The sequence below is a fragment of the Syngnathus leptorhynchus genome, chromosome 16 (assembly GCF_054491065.1).
Source record: "Syngnathus leptorhynchus isolate UIUO chromosome 16, UIUO_Slep, whole genome shotgun sequence".
NCBI classification, from domain to species: Eukaryota; Metazoa; Chordata; class Actinopteri; order Syngnathiformes; family Syngnathidae; genus Syngnathus; species Syngnathus leptorhynchus.
In genome coordinates, this window is record NC_141210.1 from 3,356,174 (window position 1) to 3,371,550 (window position 15,377).

Consider the following 15,377-nt stretch of genomic DNA (forward strand, 5'->3'; position numbering starts at 1 on the left):
GAGCGCTGTTTGAGACAACACAGAACCTTATTGATAACATTTTAACCACCTAAGAACTATATTTCTTATATTTCTATTCTCAAACACAAGAGCACTTTCAAGTTTTGTTCGATAGACATTATTTAATATAATATTAATAAAGAAAGAAAAATAAAAGTGAACAGCAATGACGTGGAAGAAGGTGAACCAGGTGAGGTTTAATGATTATGACCACAGACCAGATTTCCCATTCATGGCCAGAAGAATGCGAATAATATTCTTTAAATTTGGTTTTCTGTTATCTTGTGCCAGCCTAAATACAAAAACATCTATCTATTTTAGGATGTAAAATCTACATGTTAAATGTGCGCCATGACAAAACTAAGGCTGGCGTGGGGGGGGGGGGGTATGAGGGGTCCCCCACCGAGAAGTGGGCCAGGCAGGCAGACACCTGGCATCAGAAAGTGGGTAAAGATGAACAATGTGGTCCTAAATGGCCTGCAGCTCTCACCTTAACCCAGTCTATCGCATCAATCAACTCTTCACAGGCCATCTGTCCCTTACCGAGCAGAGGGCATGACACATTTTGGGAGAACCCCCCCCATGCAAAGTTAAAGGCTTTTCCTGTTACTTGCAAAATTGCATTTACAACATTTGCTTCTCATGAAATTTTATTACATTTTAGTTTAATTTTCCTTCGTACGACTTTACTCAGACGGTTTGAATTCGTAACCCCAAGGGGGTGAGCAGGGATGACTAACTCACCGGTGCACCTAATCTAGGACAAGCACACCTAGACATCCGTCATGACTCTCGTGTTTTCCTCGCCAGAAACACGTCCACGGAGGTTAGCCAAAGTGGGTCGCCGGGCGGCTTTTTTTGGATCATGGAAGGAGGGAAAGAAAAAAAAAAAAACGATGCCATGGAAAATGATGGTGCCATCCTAAAAATCCGCCCGACCGCAATTCAAGTGGGTCACCGCATACGACAGAAGAAACGTGGAGATGTACCGATTTTTTTTTCCTCAAACATTTTATTGATCTTATAGAAAATAAAGGAAGCTGTATCAACAAACATACAATATATACATCAATAACTTAAGACACCCCACGTTGAAATCCACATTGTATATATCAATACATACGGGACTTATCTACAGATTGCAAAAAACGTAGAATTTAATTTATAAATAGATACAATTCACTGTTCTCATACAAAGTACTGCGGTATTTTATTATTACAACCCATACAGAAAAAAATTATTACATCTGTATTACTCATTTTTGTTAAGCTTCAAAACACGGGCTGTATGAGGAAAAAGAATAATTGCACGATTGATTGTGTACAAAGTTTACGAAAAAAGAAGCACAAGTGCTGCTATTTACTCTCCCGGTTCTCTTTTTTTCAATTGCAAAATCAAAATAAAAGCTTATTAGACAGTGTTCAAAAATGTCACATTTAAATAAAAAGTACAAAATATTGTAGCGGGCGGTGTAGCAGCACAGGAACCTCGTTTGTACAAACGCACACAACACAACAACAAATGCACAAAAATACACCACGACGACAAATAAGATATTGCAAGTGGCCCTTGACATATTTTCGACATCCTCTACTGCAGTCATTCTCAAAGTCTGGCACCCTCTAGTGGTATGTGAAAAATTCACAAGTACAGTTCAGTTGTATTTAACTTTAAATTCAAATAACTTGCGATTAATTTTTAAGAGCTCTTCACATTTAAACATTTTGGGAATAATTTTAAGTGCAATACATTTTGTGAATCATTGGACAGCACCAGGGGAGGACTAGACAAAAAAAAACTGCATGAGAGAATCCTAATGCAATGGATGCCTTGAGATGAGACAGGTTTGATTTGACGCCCATCATTTTTTTTAAATATAAAGAGCACGTACAGATTACGTATTTTTTAGGGGGGGGGGGGGCAGAACGGATTATTTGTATGTCCATTTATTCCAATGATGACACCTAATTTGTGATACAAATGTAAAATGCAAATGTTGTCAAAGAACAAATAAAACTTGTATCTCAAGGGACCATTGTAACCCACCTTTATATTAACAAAAAGGTCAGACATAAAAACACACACAATGTATAACAATATTGATTTAAGACTTCGTTCACACTTTTCCACTGAGTTGCATATTAAGGGTCACTTTTTTTTCGCTGTTTATGTAAGAGAGAGAATCTGTTTCGATGAAGATTGCGGTGGCACTCTGAACACAGTTTCAAGACACTTGACACAGGCAAAGATGGACTTCGCAACACGGCAACAGTGACACGGACGCATCAACAGCGGGCTACATCCAAAACACGCTCGTGTATTTTCATTAGTGATGCGCGATAATAGAAATCTGAGCAGATACCGATAATCAATAATGTGGGGGCATCCGATAGCCAATAATGTATAGATACGTGTAATAATAATAATATTGTATAGATATTTTCACTTGATTTTGTCTGAAAACCATTGTAAAAAAATTATAAAAATGTATTAATTCAGTACAATTTAATTATAAATAAATTTTATACTACATAGTAACTCCAGAACCATTGTTTAAAGCAAAAGGTTTGAATTTATTAATATGTCTGAGCTAATGCTGACAATCAGCAATTAATTTTGGGTTATCGAATTAAGTTATAAAAAAACAACATAGAACTTTTGCATTAATTTAATTACCAACATGTCACAGGAAAATTGGAACAAGTGTATTCACATATTTTGTGTCTTTTCTGTCAAACGTTTGCCTCTTATCAAACGCCCCTTCAATTGTCATCAGTCCAGTAGCTTTGCGTACGTAACATGCGTACCGCTAGTTTTCGATTTAGCACAACAGGCAGGCCACAAATGATAACGGCGACTTTTAAGGTGACCTATCCTACTAGTTGTATTGAAGCTCACAGACTTTTTCCCTCCCCGTGGAATTTCTGCAATACACGCTGCCCAAATTGCAAATGAATTGTCTTCACCTGACACGGTGAAAAAAAGTCCAGAGCGGTGACTGCCATGCCATATTGTTTTTCTGCACAATATTATGACGTCACAAATAATCGATTGACCCAAAAAGGAGGGGAGGGGTTGAGTACAAACGGGAAAGGAGGAGACAGGCACCAATAGACTATAGAGCTAAAACGTCATTATTATTATTATTATTATTATTATTATTATGTGTGTTTTTTAAATTATCGGTATGAAGTCCCAGATCCCAACATCAGTCGATAATTATCGACCACCAATATTATCGTGCATCCCTAATTTCTATCGTCGGTTTCCCAACTGGAGGTGCGCCAACTGACACCCGGCTCGACAAGCATGAGACGAGGCGTGCAAATGAGTCCAAGGAACTGATTGTAACTCTTTGTGGCCGCGCTGCGGATCAGAGCCCTTTACGATAAGCTTCTTATGAACGCTAAACACAAAACAAAATAAGGAACAAGAGCTGCCTTGTTACTTCTCTTCGCGTCTCGTGTTCTCATTTATTGTCGAACTGTTTCGTCCTGAGCAAAACAAGCATAGTACACCCAAACCCTCAGCCCCCACCAAAAACAAACAAAAAAAAAAAAACACTTTGGAATTGAAAAATACTACGCGCACATAAATAAATAAATAAATAAATAAATAAATAAATAAATGAAATTTTATTAATTAAAATTAAATTAAATTAAAGAAATTTGGGCCTATTACAGTCTGGAGTAGCGTTGCATAATTGTGGGAAGATGAGTTTCAGGATACAGAAATTGGCTGTCCCTTTGCAACTTGAGTCTGAAATAATAGAAACTTTCCTCAGGGAGTAAAAGCCAATACAACCCCCCCCCCAAAAAAAACAAAAACGGGTGCCCTTAATATATACTGTCCAGTGAAAAGCCATCATCATTCTAATTCAAGAGATGGGGGGAAAGAAAAGACCTCTGAAAATTTGCTAATTTTGATTTGATGATGATTTGGCTTGGGAACTCAACATCACAAAGGAGGAAGAGGAGGAGGAGGAAGAAGCGAGAGGAGGATACCACAAGTGCCACGACGACAAGCTGACCTTGTTTACACCACCTAAGTTTAGCTCTACAGACTGGCTTCCAAAATAGCACGGCATTGACATCTATACAGTGAACGACACTGCCAAAAACTTGTCACTTAAAGAACACATCACATCACGCGCTACCTCACAGTAGCTACTCGCCTACTAGAAAAAAGCTATCAGACTTCAATAGTAAGCCACTTTTGGTACAATTGCAAAAAAAACAAAAAATTGAGGGGAAACAGTCACAGATTTTTTTTTTTCCCTACACATTTTTTCCCACCTTGTATTTCTAGAAATAATGGAAGGTATTCTACCTCGTAATAAAAACAAAAAAAACAATAAGACGGGGTGGGGGGGGCAGAGCCTTCAAAAGCCAGTATTCATAGCATAATTGCGTAAAGGGGTCTTCTTACACTGGTTTGGTTTTCCTTGTTTCCTTCCAGGTCAAAGGTCAAACTGAAGCTACACAATTTTCCCCTCAATGTTTTTGAGGCTTTTGAGGTTTTCCGTTCTCCCACCCCGGCTTGTAAGTCACATTGAAACAAAAAAAAAAACTCCACATCTTATCCATTTAAACAGCGATGGGGGTTTTCGCAAACGTCAACAATAGCTGCACCAGTTGTCGGAAAACAATATTGCCATCGGAACGCCTTGTTAGGATGCACTGACTAGTTTTGGTCTTTGCGCTACTACGACCGAGCTTACGTTTTGGATTTGACGATGGTGATGACGCTGGTGGCGGCCACTTTACCTGGGATGAGCGGCCCGATGACCGAGGCCATGGGCCCGCGGGCCGAGGTGACGGGATTGCGCGCCACAGTCCTGGCAAAGTTCTGCAGAGCCTCGTACTTGGAGCGCAGCGCGTCCAGCTCTACCTTCATGCTGGCGTTCTCTGTGGCCAGCTTGTCCACTTCTTGTTGCAGCTGAGCCTTCTGCTTCTCCAACTCTTCCTTCTGCGTCACGCGCTTGACTCGGCAGCTGGCGGCGTAGCCTCGGTTCTTGAGCGTGCGCCGCCGCTGCTTCAGCTGCAGGATCTCCTCCTTGGTCAGCCCGCGCAGGTGCTGGTTCAGCTCGCGTACCGACATGCTCACCAGCTCGTCGTCCGTCAGGCTGGTGCCATTTTCGCCCGGCTCACGCTTCACCTAGGGGGGCAGGATGGAAATTCGTCACGATCGAAAGCATCTCAAGGACGTCTAGGCGGGTGAAGATTGTTATGCTAGTTGTTAAACGGTTGTCTGGTACCTTTAAGGCCTTGCTTCCCTTGTTTGGAGTCGTCATGCCCCGCGAGCCGCGTCCAGCTGCGCTGCTGGCTAGTCTGTGGAGAAAATGGCACCAGGAACGTTAAAAAAAAAAAGAAAAAGAAAAAGTGCTGACTGTCTGAAGGAGGAAAAGGCAAACGTGCTAGCGTGATATCATCAGTGATTGTCAAAGTGGAAAGCGGCACTCGGGATAGAAAATTGAGGACAGAAAGGAGAATTGGTGTCCTCCACTTTTACTTTCGCTGAGCCGCCACGCCGGCCTTGGTGCTTTACACTACAGTCCCGCTAAATGCTGCGTCAGCGACCCGGACGCCTACCGCTGTGAGCCCAGCTAGCACATTGCCTCCGTAAGCTGATTCATGCCCGCTGGCATGTTGGCAACTAAGCAGACAAATGCATTTCAAGGAGGAGGGCTAACAGGGAGGTCTTGGTGTTTTTTTTGTTTTTTTTTTAAATAAAAAAAAACAAAAGGAGTACCAACAACAGTGGACACGTGTTTGTGGATCAGTCATTTGTGCAGGCATGAACCTCGGCAAGTGAAGGACACGCACGCACACACACACACACACACACACACACACACACACACACGCGAGCCATCAAGACTGCCCGCCTATTTCCATGGCAACAAAAGAAAGGCTGCTACAGGTGGGCCGCGCAGCAGAGCCAAACAGAGCGCGCGAGACAGACGCTTGTTAAAAATGACCTGAATACGACACCGTCACGCAGGCTGGGGACATAACAGGAGGTCGCGCTGTGACTTGCATTCCTGATGCCGTCTACTTGGAGAGGGAAAGAAAGAAAAAAAAAAAAAAAAAAGTCCTCTGGCTCCTCCTCATAAAAGTGCAATGTTGCCCGTATAAAAAGCCTTCGGCAGTCTGGAGGGAGATACGGCTGCACCTATTGCTCCATGGCCTTTGCGGCGACTCATTTCCAGTAAGCATTTGGACCGCACACGCAAAACCTAATGGCATATAATGGTCTGCCTGATGAGGCACAGACAATGGACAAATAGATAAAAAAAATAAAAAAAAAGTAGTCGGCTAATGTGGACTGGAAACAACGGGGAACAAATCTGTTCTCGGAACGTGGGCATCAGGGAAGTGTTTTGTGTTTGAGCAGCTGCGCGGGATAACACTACGGGCGGGCGGGCAAGGCTTGGAATGCCAAAGAGTCCGTCCGTGTGTGGAAGGATAGCGCCCGGGCTGCGAGGCTCCAGAACCGTGACGAGAACAGCCCGTGCCCAGCTGCTCCCTTTCGTTGCCAGACGAACAGGACTTAGCATCTCGTTTGAACGTCTCCAAAATCACGAGAAATGGCATTTTGTTTGACTCGCCATTTAATGCAACTTCTCAATTCAGAATTGAGGACATAGAGCCCCACCTCTCCGAGCCCAGGGGTCAAGCAGAAAGCGACGTGGATGGCCCCTGTTTTTTTTTTTGTAGGCGCTTGCTGAATTTTTATGAATCGCCTGGAAGAATGCTGACAAATCAGCGCTGATTGCTGCTAGAGCAGAGACGTATTACACCCACAGGAGACAAAAAACGCTGAATGTGGCCACCCAGGTAAAAAAAAAAAAAAAAGAAAGGAGGGGGATGCGGCGGTGGAGAAGAAGGCGGAGAAGGCGCAAGCATGGCGGATGGGAAAGCGCACGCTCGACACATTTTGGAGGAGCTTGGGAGGAACGGGCCGAGGAAGGAAAAAGCACTGATCTCAGCAAGGATCTCAAACACACACACACACACACACACACACACACACACACACACACACACACACACACACACACACACACACACACACACACACACACACACAAAGCAAATTGTCAAAAGTGCCAATTATGAAGTGACAGGATGAAAAAATGTATGGACAGCTCATGGAGGAAGCTTGAAGCGCAAGGGGGGAGGCACTCTGGTCCGGCCTTGAGCAAACGTGATGCTTTAATGATCCCGTGCCTGGGACAGACGGGATCTCTCCAAAGATGACCGCCATTAGCCGAGGGGCCCTTTGTTGTCAAGCCTGGCGCCGTCCGCTGAATATTTATTGGGGAGGGAGGGAATAAAGATGCTCTGGAGGTGATTCTTCAAGGATACAAGCGAGCGAGGGGGTCTTTCATCAACAGCTGTCTCAAAATGGCGCCGGGATCTTTTGTGGGGTAAGGGTGGTGGTGGTGGTGGTGGGGGGGGGGGTGTCACGCATGGCCGCTCAGGGAGGCAGCAGGGGGGAAAGCCATCGCCACTTTGACAGCAGTCTTAACAAGATTATTGGGGCCAAAAGACCAGAAAAAAAAAAAAGGCGGGATCTACATCTCACAGCCAAGATTACGACGCAGCATGTATTCTGAATGCTAAGCGCGAGCGAGGGCGAGGCGCAAGGTGGGGCTGGCATATCATCATCATCATTCCGCGAAGAGGCGAGCGGGGCCGGCACGTTAAGGAATTGGGCTTGTCACCATCTATTCCTGAAAAGCGCAAGTCCCGAGCGCTCGCTCGGCCGGCTAATGAAGTGAATAAAAAGCAAGGCGAGGCATGCTACTCAAAAACGTGTTTGGACGACAGCTTGAAGACAAACAGACAAAACATATTTTAAATGAGGGAAATTATCACAGAGGAGAGCTGCAGGGGCCCATTTGAACTTTGTCGCAAACCAAAACACCAGCACCTAAACTGTCACTCGTTTTGGAAACGATGGGTAGAATTGGAATCAAGGTTTGGAATAAGGTTGAAGTCTATTCAATTTTAGCCTTTTGCAATATAATGAAACCACACAACTCGTATTCCCTCCATTCATCTGCAACAACAAATCCGGCTATTCAGATCGTTATCGTTCCTCGCTTCCGCTGAGTGCAGTCAATTATTGGGCATGTCGCGGGGCGTTTAACAGCAAATTAAAAATGAGATAGCACTGGGAATGGAAGGACTGGGATAAAGTTGCAGATGACTGAGAGAGAGAGAGAAAGTGAAGAAAGAGCAAAATGAGAGAAAGGTGGGCTTTGCTTTCCAAAAAAGGGAGGGAAGCTATTAACTACTAACTATTCAGAGCGTGAAATAAGGGTGACAGAAAGAGGCAGAGGGGAAATCATTCAACTTTCAGAGGCAAATGGAAGACTCAGGAAACACTGCAGACAATTCTGTATCACCCAAATATTCCAGGACAAAAGTTATTCAAAAAGGACAAATGGTTCGATCCATCATAAAACTTGCTAAAAATTCCTTCATGCCAGAAACAGACCACAATAAAAACAGTAACAATGCTAACTAGACAAAGTTTGTCACCGGCTACCGCTAGCAGCTATCATGGCGGTGTTCCTTCGAGTCACGCAAATGGACACTTGTCTTTTCAAAGATCGAGATGAGCGGCCGATTCCGACCGAAACGACTTCATTTCGGCTCCATCGACCGGACTCTTCAGAAACAAGCAATAAGCAATCTGCTGCTCGGCGACTCTTGATCTGTGCCATTTATCCTCGGAAATGAAGGCTGGAGTCGGGGTGTTATTGCCACCTGCTGCTTAATGTCACACAGGGGGAAACGCTTGTGATTAGACTCATTTATCAGCACTGATACTGGGCCACTGGCATCTGCGGCCGACATTTCCTTTGCCAAAGAGGGCCGCGACTAATGATCGCCTCCGTCGCAAATTACTACATTCATTGCGGTGTCACTAAATCATAAGGCTGCAATTTTGATGAACCGCAGTCTGTTTTCGAAATGGGACGTAATAGAGAAAACTTTTGAGATGCAAAAAATGTCTTGCACAAAGATTTACGACATTGTGGTTCACTGACAAGTCGATATAATGTCAAAGAAGAGGTCTTAGGGTGTCCCACGGGAGCCGATCCACCCCCCCCAGAGGACTCATCTTGTTTTTTTTTCAGTGAGCCACAAAAGCTCAACCCCACCACCAACGTCTTCCCGCATTCATTAAAATCCAAAAGTAAACTATAAATATAAAACAAAAACGCTGCCACTTATTCTTGTCATGCGGAGCTTCTCTTTAATGCATCTCTACTGATTATTTCTGAGAATATTTTAAAATCAAGAGACAATATAGTTTTGAGACACTTGGTGATTAAAAGGCACAAGTTGTAACGTTAAAATAATTCAGTTGTTTTTTCTGAGAAATATTTCGGAAATGTTTAAGTGTCACTTTTAAAACATTTGATGTTGAAGTGGTGCGGACAGCTCATGTATCACTTTCGGCGCTACAGTTGCTTTACATCTTCACGCGTTCTTTCATTTCCACTTCCTGCATCTGTCCCGACGCTCACGAACACACCGAGCCTCAGTCAAGTTCCAAGCGCAAAGTCATCCAAGACACCCGAGTTGAAAGAATCAGCAGCGAGCCATATCGCAACACTTAGCAATTCACCCTTGCAAGAGGTTTCATCACCACCCCCGTGCGAGGGATGGAAAAAAAAAAATATCCAACAATTTATTGATCTTGCTTTCACTCGCTCCCTTTTTCCCTCTGCAGCTTAAGCAGCACTTTTGTGGACAAATCTCACGTTTGTGTTCCTTCCCGGAGGCTATTAATTGTCCTGAATAGGCGTAACCGCTCCCGAGGCACAGCTGTGTGTCGGCCATATAAGATGCGCGATGGTGCCGAGTCTTGCTCGGGGTTTCGTCAACCTCTTCATCCGATCATCCCTCAGCGACTAGACCACGAGGCTGGGCGACTGATATTTTCACAAAAATCCAATCATAAAAAATAAGCTAAATATTTGTTATTACTTAAAACATAATTTTGTAAGTGACTGCGTACTATTATTACCCCAATAGCATAATTGCTCAATACTGTCACATTATTCAACACTCAACAGCAAAAACCTGCTTCAAACTATGAAAAAAAAAATTCATTCATTCATTCATTGATGAAATCAAAAACTCGATTTACTCCATCCTCACCAACAAAACACCTCCGCCCAGCTTCACCAGGCTCCTCCTCGGGCCCCCCATCCATTCTCGTTACCTGGAAGGCGGCAACTTAGAGCTTTATTGCAAAGCCCAGCACCTGCCTTCCAAAACGCATTTAAATGCAACGCACACGCACACGCACACGCACACACACACACACACACACACACACACACACACACACACACACACACACACACACACACACACAGGCGATGATGAAACAAGTCGGCTCGGCGAGCAAGAACAGGGAGGGAAACTTCAATCTGCCCATAAATGTGCAACAGTTTCCAAGGTGACTTTAAGAGAGAAACGGTAGCGGTAATTCATTACCTGGCCTCCATTGAGGCTAATGGGCTGAAAATGTCATGCCGTCACTCACGAGGGGGAAACAAGAGCATCTGCCCCATCCAAATAAGAGAAATGGACTGTTAAATTGTGTCAAGTGCTGTCACTGGAGAGCGAGCTTTCGTCTGGATTAGAATACAGCTAAATAATTCGAAACCCAAAGGAACACTGCGGGGTGAAACAAATATTTTTCGGTGAAGAAAAATCATTTTACTCCAAAAAGTTTTAAAGTTCCAGGATTTCAGTTGTAAGAAAACAAGAGAAGATAGTAAAGGTTTTAACTATTAAAGAAAAAAAGAGGGAACAGGAGGAAGGAAGGAAGGCAGGAAAGAAGGAAGGGAGAAAGGAAGGGAGAAAGGAAGGAAGGAAGGCGCCTTTCAACTAAGGGAGTACGGATCAATAAAAAGCAGATCGGAAGTAAGGCAGGAACGAAGGAATTCAGAAAGGTAGGATGGAAGGTAAGGGAAAAAGTAACAAAGCAAAGGACAAATGGAAGAAGTAAGGCTGAAACGAATGAAAAGCAAAACCAACGGGAGGAAAGAGGTCAAGGAGGAAAATGTGCTTAACCCTGGAAATGTAATAAAATGAAAGACCATGAAGTGCATACCTACTTGTGACCCACACTGCAGATTGCTTAATATGCAATTTGGAATTGAATGTGGCATCTTGACACCTACTTGGCACTTTAGGTCGGAAGGCTTGAAAAACAAACAAAGACGTCCCTCATAGGGGGATGCTCATCACTTGATGCTCATCTCGACCCACCTCAGCCAAAAGACCCCCTTTTATCTGGTCTCCAAATGGTTCTTTATGATGATTCAGCATATTGAAATAACAATCACGATGCTACACACAAAACAAAAGACCTCTGCTTTTTTTGCTTCGCAGTCTTGCATTTCGCGGTCTGCTGCAGCACACGTCACACACAAAAAAAACAACAACAACATTTGGATTTCTTTTTAACCACAATACAATAAGAGATGATTTAGGTTGAGCTATAACAGCCTTGGTGGAGAAGCATAAAGACGACCAACCTGGCTTGGCTTTGTCAATGTTCAGCTTCGGGTTGCTCCCCCTTTGACGGCGAGGTGATGAAGCAGCGGCAGCAGCAGCAGCAGCGGCAGAAGCAGCAGCAGGTTCGCAAGAGTTGACGCTAGCCGAACACTTTGGACATTCCACGACCCCCTCCGCGCGTCAAAGTGTCAAACAACTCCCCCGCCTACAAATAAACAAGCGGGACACAAGGGATAGAGACCCCCCCGTCGACCCCCCGGTAAACATTAGGAAGCTAAGCAACGCTTCCAACTGTCAGGTCTCTCCCGGTGCCAACGTGCCTAAAGCCGAGAAAAAAAATCTGACATTGTTGTACAAAAGATTAGCTCTCGTCTAGTCGCTTTAACAAGGAAAAATACAAGTCACTTCCGCTTTCAAAATTAAAACAAACCACACAAGGGGGAAACGTGTGCTTAAGGCTTTGCGTCCAGACAAGCCGGTGCTCTTACTTTGAAAGTCATACACTGCTGTAAAATATCGATAACTTGATGCCGCTGAGATAGGTGGCTAATCGCGAGGCTAGTAGGCTGTCAAAAAACAACAACACACGCGCACTCAGCACAAACAACGGCAGACCTACCTGACTGGCGAGGGACGTTTCCTTAGAAATGTAAGCAGGAGTTTCTTCTCAAAACGGGGAAACCACACATTTGAGAGGTCCTTGTTTGTCGTTTGCGATTTTAAAGGGAAAATTAAAGGCACGCTCCTTGTTTCCTTTCTCTTGTTTGTACCCGGCAGTACGTCATCGTGTTTAGTCACGTGACTTCATTCATGTGCTGTTCGAAGAAACAATCCTGTATTAATAATGTTACCCAGGTTGTACTCAATGTTGACATTTTATTGATTTAAAATTGACAGATGGTCCAAATCATATTATTTGTGTAATTTTAATTTTAATATTTTGAATGCATTTTGTTAAAATTAACTAACTCATTAATTGGAAAAAGAAATGTTACCCCAGGTAGCTTATGAGGTGTACAATCCCTCTTGCCCAAACTCAGTAGTCTATACATGTATTGCATAAATACTAGATGCTCAACCCCAAGTTCATTGCAAAGCACTATCTTACATTGTGTAAAGTCTGAAATTTTAAAATAAAACAAAGGGAAAGCAACGCCAACTTGTGTTCTTTCTCTTGGATCCTGATCAACTTTTCTTTGTTCTTGGATTGTTGTGGTTGAAGATGCTTATCCCACGTGAACGCACACCCACGGCCTCCACGGTCACTCCTGGCTGCTGCATCACTTTGTCGAGGGTTGTCTTCTTAATGGCAGCTGGTGAAATTTTCTCTTGGTCTGCCAAGAACTGTAGTTCCCTTTTGAGGGAAAAAAAAAAAAAGCAAGTGGAGGCAATGCTTCAAATAAAAATTCTTGCACAAATACCAGACAACCCACATGACATTGGTAACCATTTTGCTGCGGTTACCTGGTTCGAATACAGGAGGCCTCAACGGCGTTGATGAGGAGGCTGCGGAAGCCGCCGCTTTCCATGACGTGGAGGGCATGGATGGTGGCGCCCCCCGGTGAGCACACGTTGTCCTTGAGCTGCCCGGGGTGCTGTTCCGAGTCTAGTAACATCCGAGCGGCGCCCTGCCAGAGACACAAAAAGAGTTAGATTAAGGGAAAGGCATTGTTTATTTTGACAAAGGAAGACAGAGTGGCCATTCATTGGTCAGTATAACAGGATTGGTCTTTATACAAATGACTTAGACGTGGTTGAAGGTCCTTCGAAACGGGTTATATGGTACATGTCTTCCCCGCATGTTTATTAACGCATGATAACACGCAAAGTCCAAGGTTCATACCAGCAGGGCGTGAGCGCCGAGACGTAAAGCGAGTCTCCTGGGCAGGCCCATCTTCACGCCGCCGTCAGCGAGGGCCTCCACAGCAGTGAAAGCCTGCAAGGTCGCCGTGGGTAATATTTGAGGTCTCGACTATTCACGCACATCTTACAAACGCATCCATCTACCCATTCACATACAAGCAACGTCGAAATGCGACTCACGTAAGCAGGTCCGCTTCCACTCAAGCCTGTAACGGCATCAATGAGGTCCTCCTCCACCTCTGTGCAGTAACCCACGCTGGCCATGAGCTGCTCTAGCAGCTTTCCATCCTCCACTTCTGCATGGGTACCCGTGGCGTACACAGTAGCCCCTTCACGCACAACCACTGGCGTGTTGGTCATGCAACGCATTACCTTCGGAGCGGCACGATACTGCAGCAGCTTCTGTAAAAGCATACACTGGTTACAAAACTGCGAGTGGCCGACAACAGATCCAGGGGGTACACCTGTCAGCCGCGAAAGGCATCGGCTCATCCGCCACCTCAATAAGGGAAATGGATGATTGTCTCGCCTTCTCAATGGAGCTGATGGTGACACCAGCAGCGCAGGAAACAATAAGGTGGCGAGGTTCGATGCTTGGTCCAATCTCATCCAACACGAAGGGAATGATGTGGGGCTTCACTGCCAAGAAGAGGACGTCGCTCTTGGTCACCGTCTCTTTGTTGCTTGTCGTGAAATACACCCCAAGTTTCTGCACGTATATTGTCACTGACTCACTAACCGCATTAAGAAGAAGGTTTGTATTTTTAAAAGTTGAACCCACCCGGAGTCCTTGGACAGTAGGGAGATCTGTTTCCGGGGAGCTGGCTGTGATTTTGTGAGCGGCGATTACACCTGAACATATCCATTGATCAGATCACAAATTGATCAACAACATGAAGGAATGAAGGTTGGAAGTCAAACATACCTGCTGCTGTGAAGCCTCGCACCAGTGCGTGAGCCACTTGGCCTGCTCCTATAAAGCCCACACTCATCTTATCTGCCAAAATGAACACCAATGATATTTGAGCTTCGAATATTTCGACCAACAATAGTACAGCGAACCTCTATTGACTGGTTAAAATCAGAGGCTGGTCATTCTTGATAAACACCAATGACAGCGACAGAAACATTATAAGGGAAGTTGCGACACCATTGTAAACAAGACAAAAATAAAGTTTCAACCAAAGTGAACCTAAACTTTTTAAACATTCACGCCAGTTGCACCGAAATAAATTATAACAGAGAGAGAAACTTACGGACATATAGAAGAATAACTCCGAGAAAGAACTTGTTTCAACGTCGCTCTCGCCCGCCTTGTTGTCAATTATACCTGAGGCGTATTATTTGACAGACAGATGCTGGAACCAATGACCGCGCACGCTTTCTCCACGTGTGATGTATCCAACCAATCGCACCGTCGGAAATGACAAATAGAGGGCGGGTTATTTTCAAGGCAGAACCAGTTGCATCAGTTTGTGCCGCAGGGAGAAAGACGAGCAGCAGATGTCAAGCATATGGCGAAATGCTAACATCTGCTGGTGGAATGCGGAACTACATTGCGGGAACTGGCCTCCTTGGCGAATGTGTAAGAGAAAAAATGAATACATATAGTGCTCAATGTTGGGTGGGAGTATCTACAAGATCCTGCTGGTCTGTTCAAAACGAATTTCTAGATGCCCCTTTTTGTTTTTAAAGTAAATCTACCAAAACTATTGTCTTTCAGCCATCAAAGCAACCGTGCTTAACAAGTTCAAGTTTTTTAAGTCTAAGAAGTTTTTATGAGTGGTGGTACTACAACCACTCATACAAAAGTATAATCTCCAACAGATTGAGGTAAGACTTCATGCGTGCAAATTGAACACAAGTCAGATGCATTTGGTTTTTGCAGCTGCTCAATGGCCCCAATGAGGATTTTGATTCAATTTACACGGCAGCCGACTCGGCGGCATGTGGCATCA

General features: G+C 44.3%; 2 protein-coding genes across 2 annotated transcripts; both read right to left on the reverse strand.

The window, feature by feature from the left end:
- Positions 1 to 1,008: 1,008 nt before the first annotated feature.
- On the reverse strand, positions 1,009 to 12,335 carry LOC147044144 (transcription factor MafG). The gene is made up of 4 exons (XM_085933955.1): positions 12,176 to 12,335; positions 11,577 to 11,761; positions 5,259 to 5,331; positions 1,009 to 5,158 (listed from the first exon to the last, which is right to left on the reverse strand). Exons 3-4 carry the CDS (start codon positions 5,292 to 5,294, stop codon positions 4,718 to 4,720), a joined length of 477 nt encoding a protein of 158 aa, XP_085790081.1. The 5' UTR covers positions 5,295 to 5,331; positions 11,577 to 11,761; positions 12,176 to 12,335; the 3' UTR covers positions 1,009 to 4,717.
- Positions 12,336 to 12,424: 89 nt separating this feature from the next.
- pycr1a (pyrroline-5-carboxylate reductase 1a) lies at positions 12,425 to 15,180 on the reverse strand. Its single transcript, XM_085933954.1, has 8 exons — positions 14,676 to 15,180; positions 14,345 to 14,416; positions 14,201 to 14,271; positions 13,949 to 14,128; positions 13,600 to 13,821; positions 13,400 to 13,492; positions 13,021 to 13,184; positions 12,425 to 12,910 (listed from the first exon to the last, which is right to left on the reverse strand). Exons 2-8 carry the CDS (start codon positions 14,409 to 14,411, stop codon positions 12,742 to 12,744), a joined length of 966 nt encoding a protein of 321 aa, XP_085790080.1. The 5' UTR covers positions 14,412 to 14,416; positions 14,676 to 15,180; the 3' UTR covers positions 12,425 to 12,741.
- Between the last annotated feature and the right edge of the window lie 197 nt (positions 15,181 to 15,377).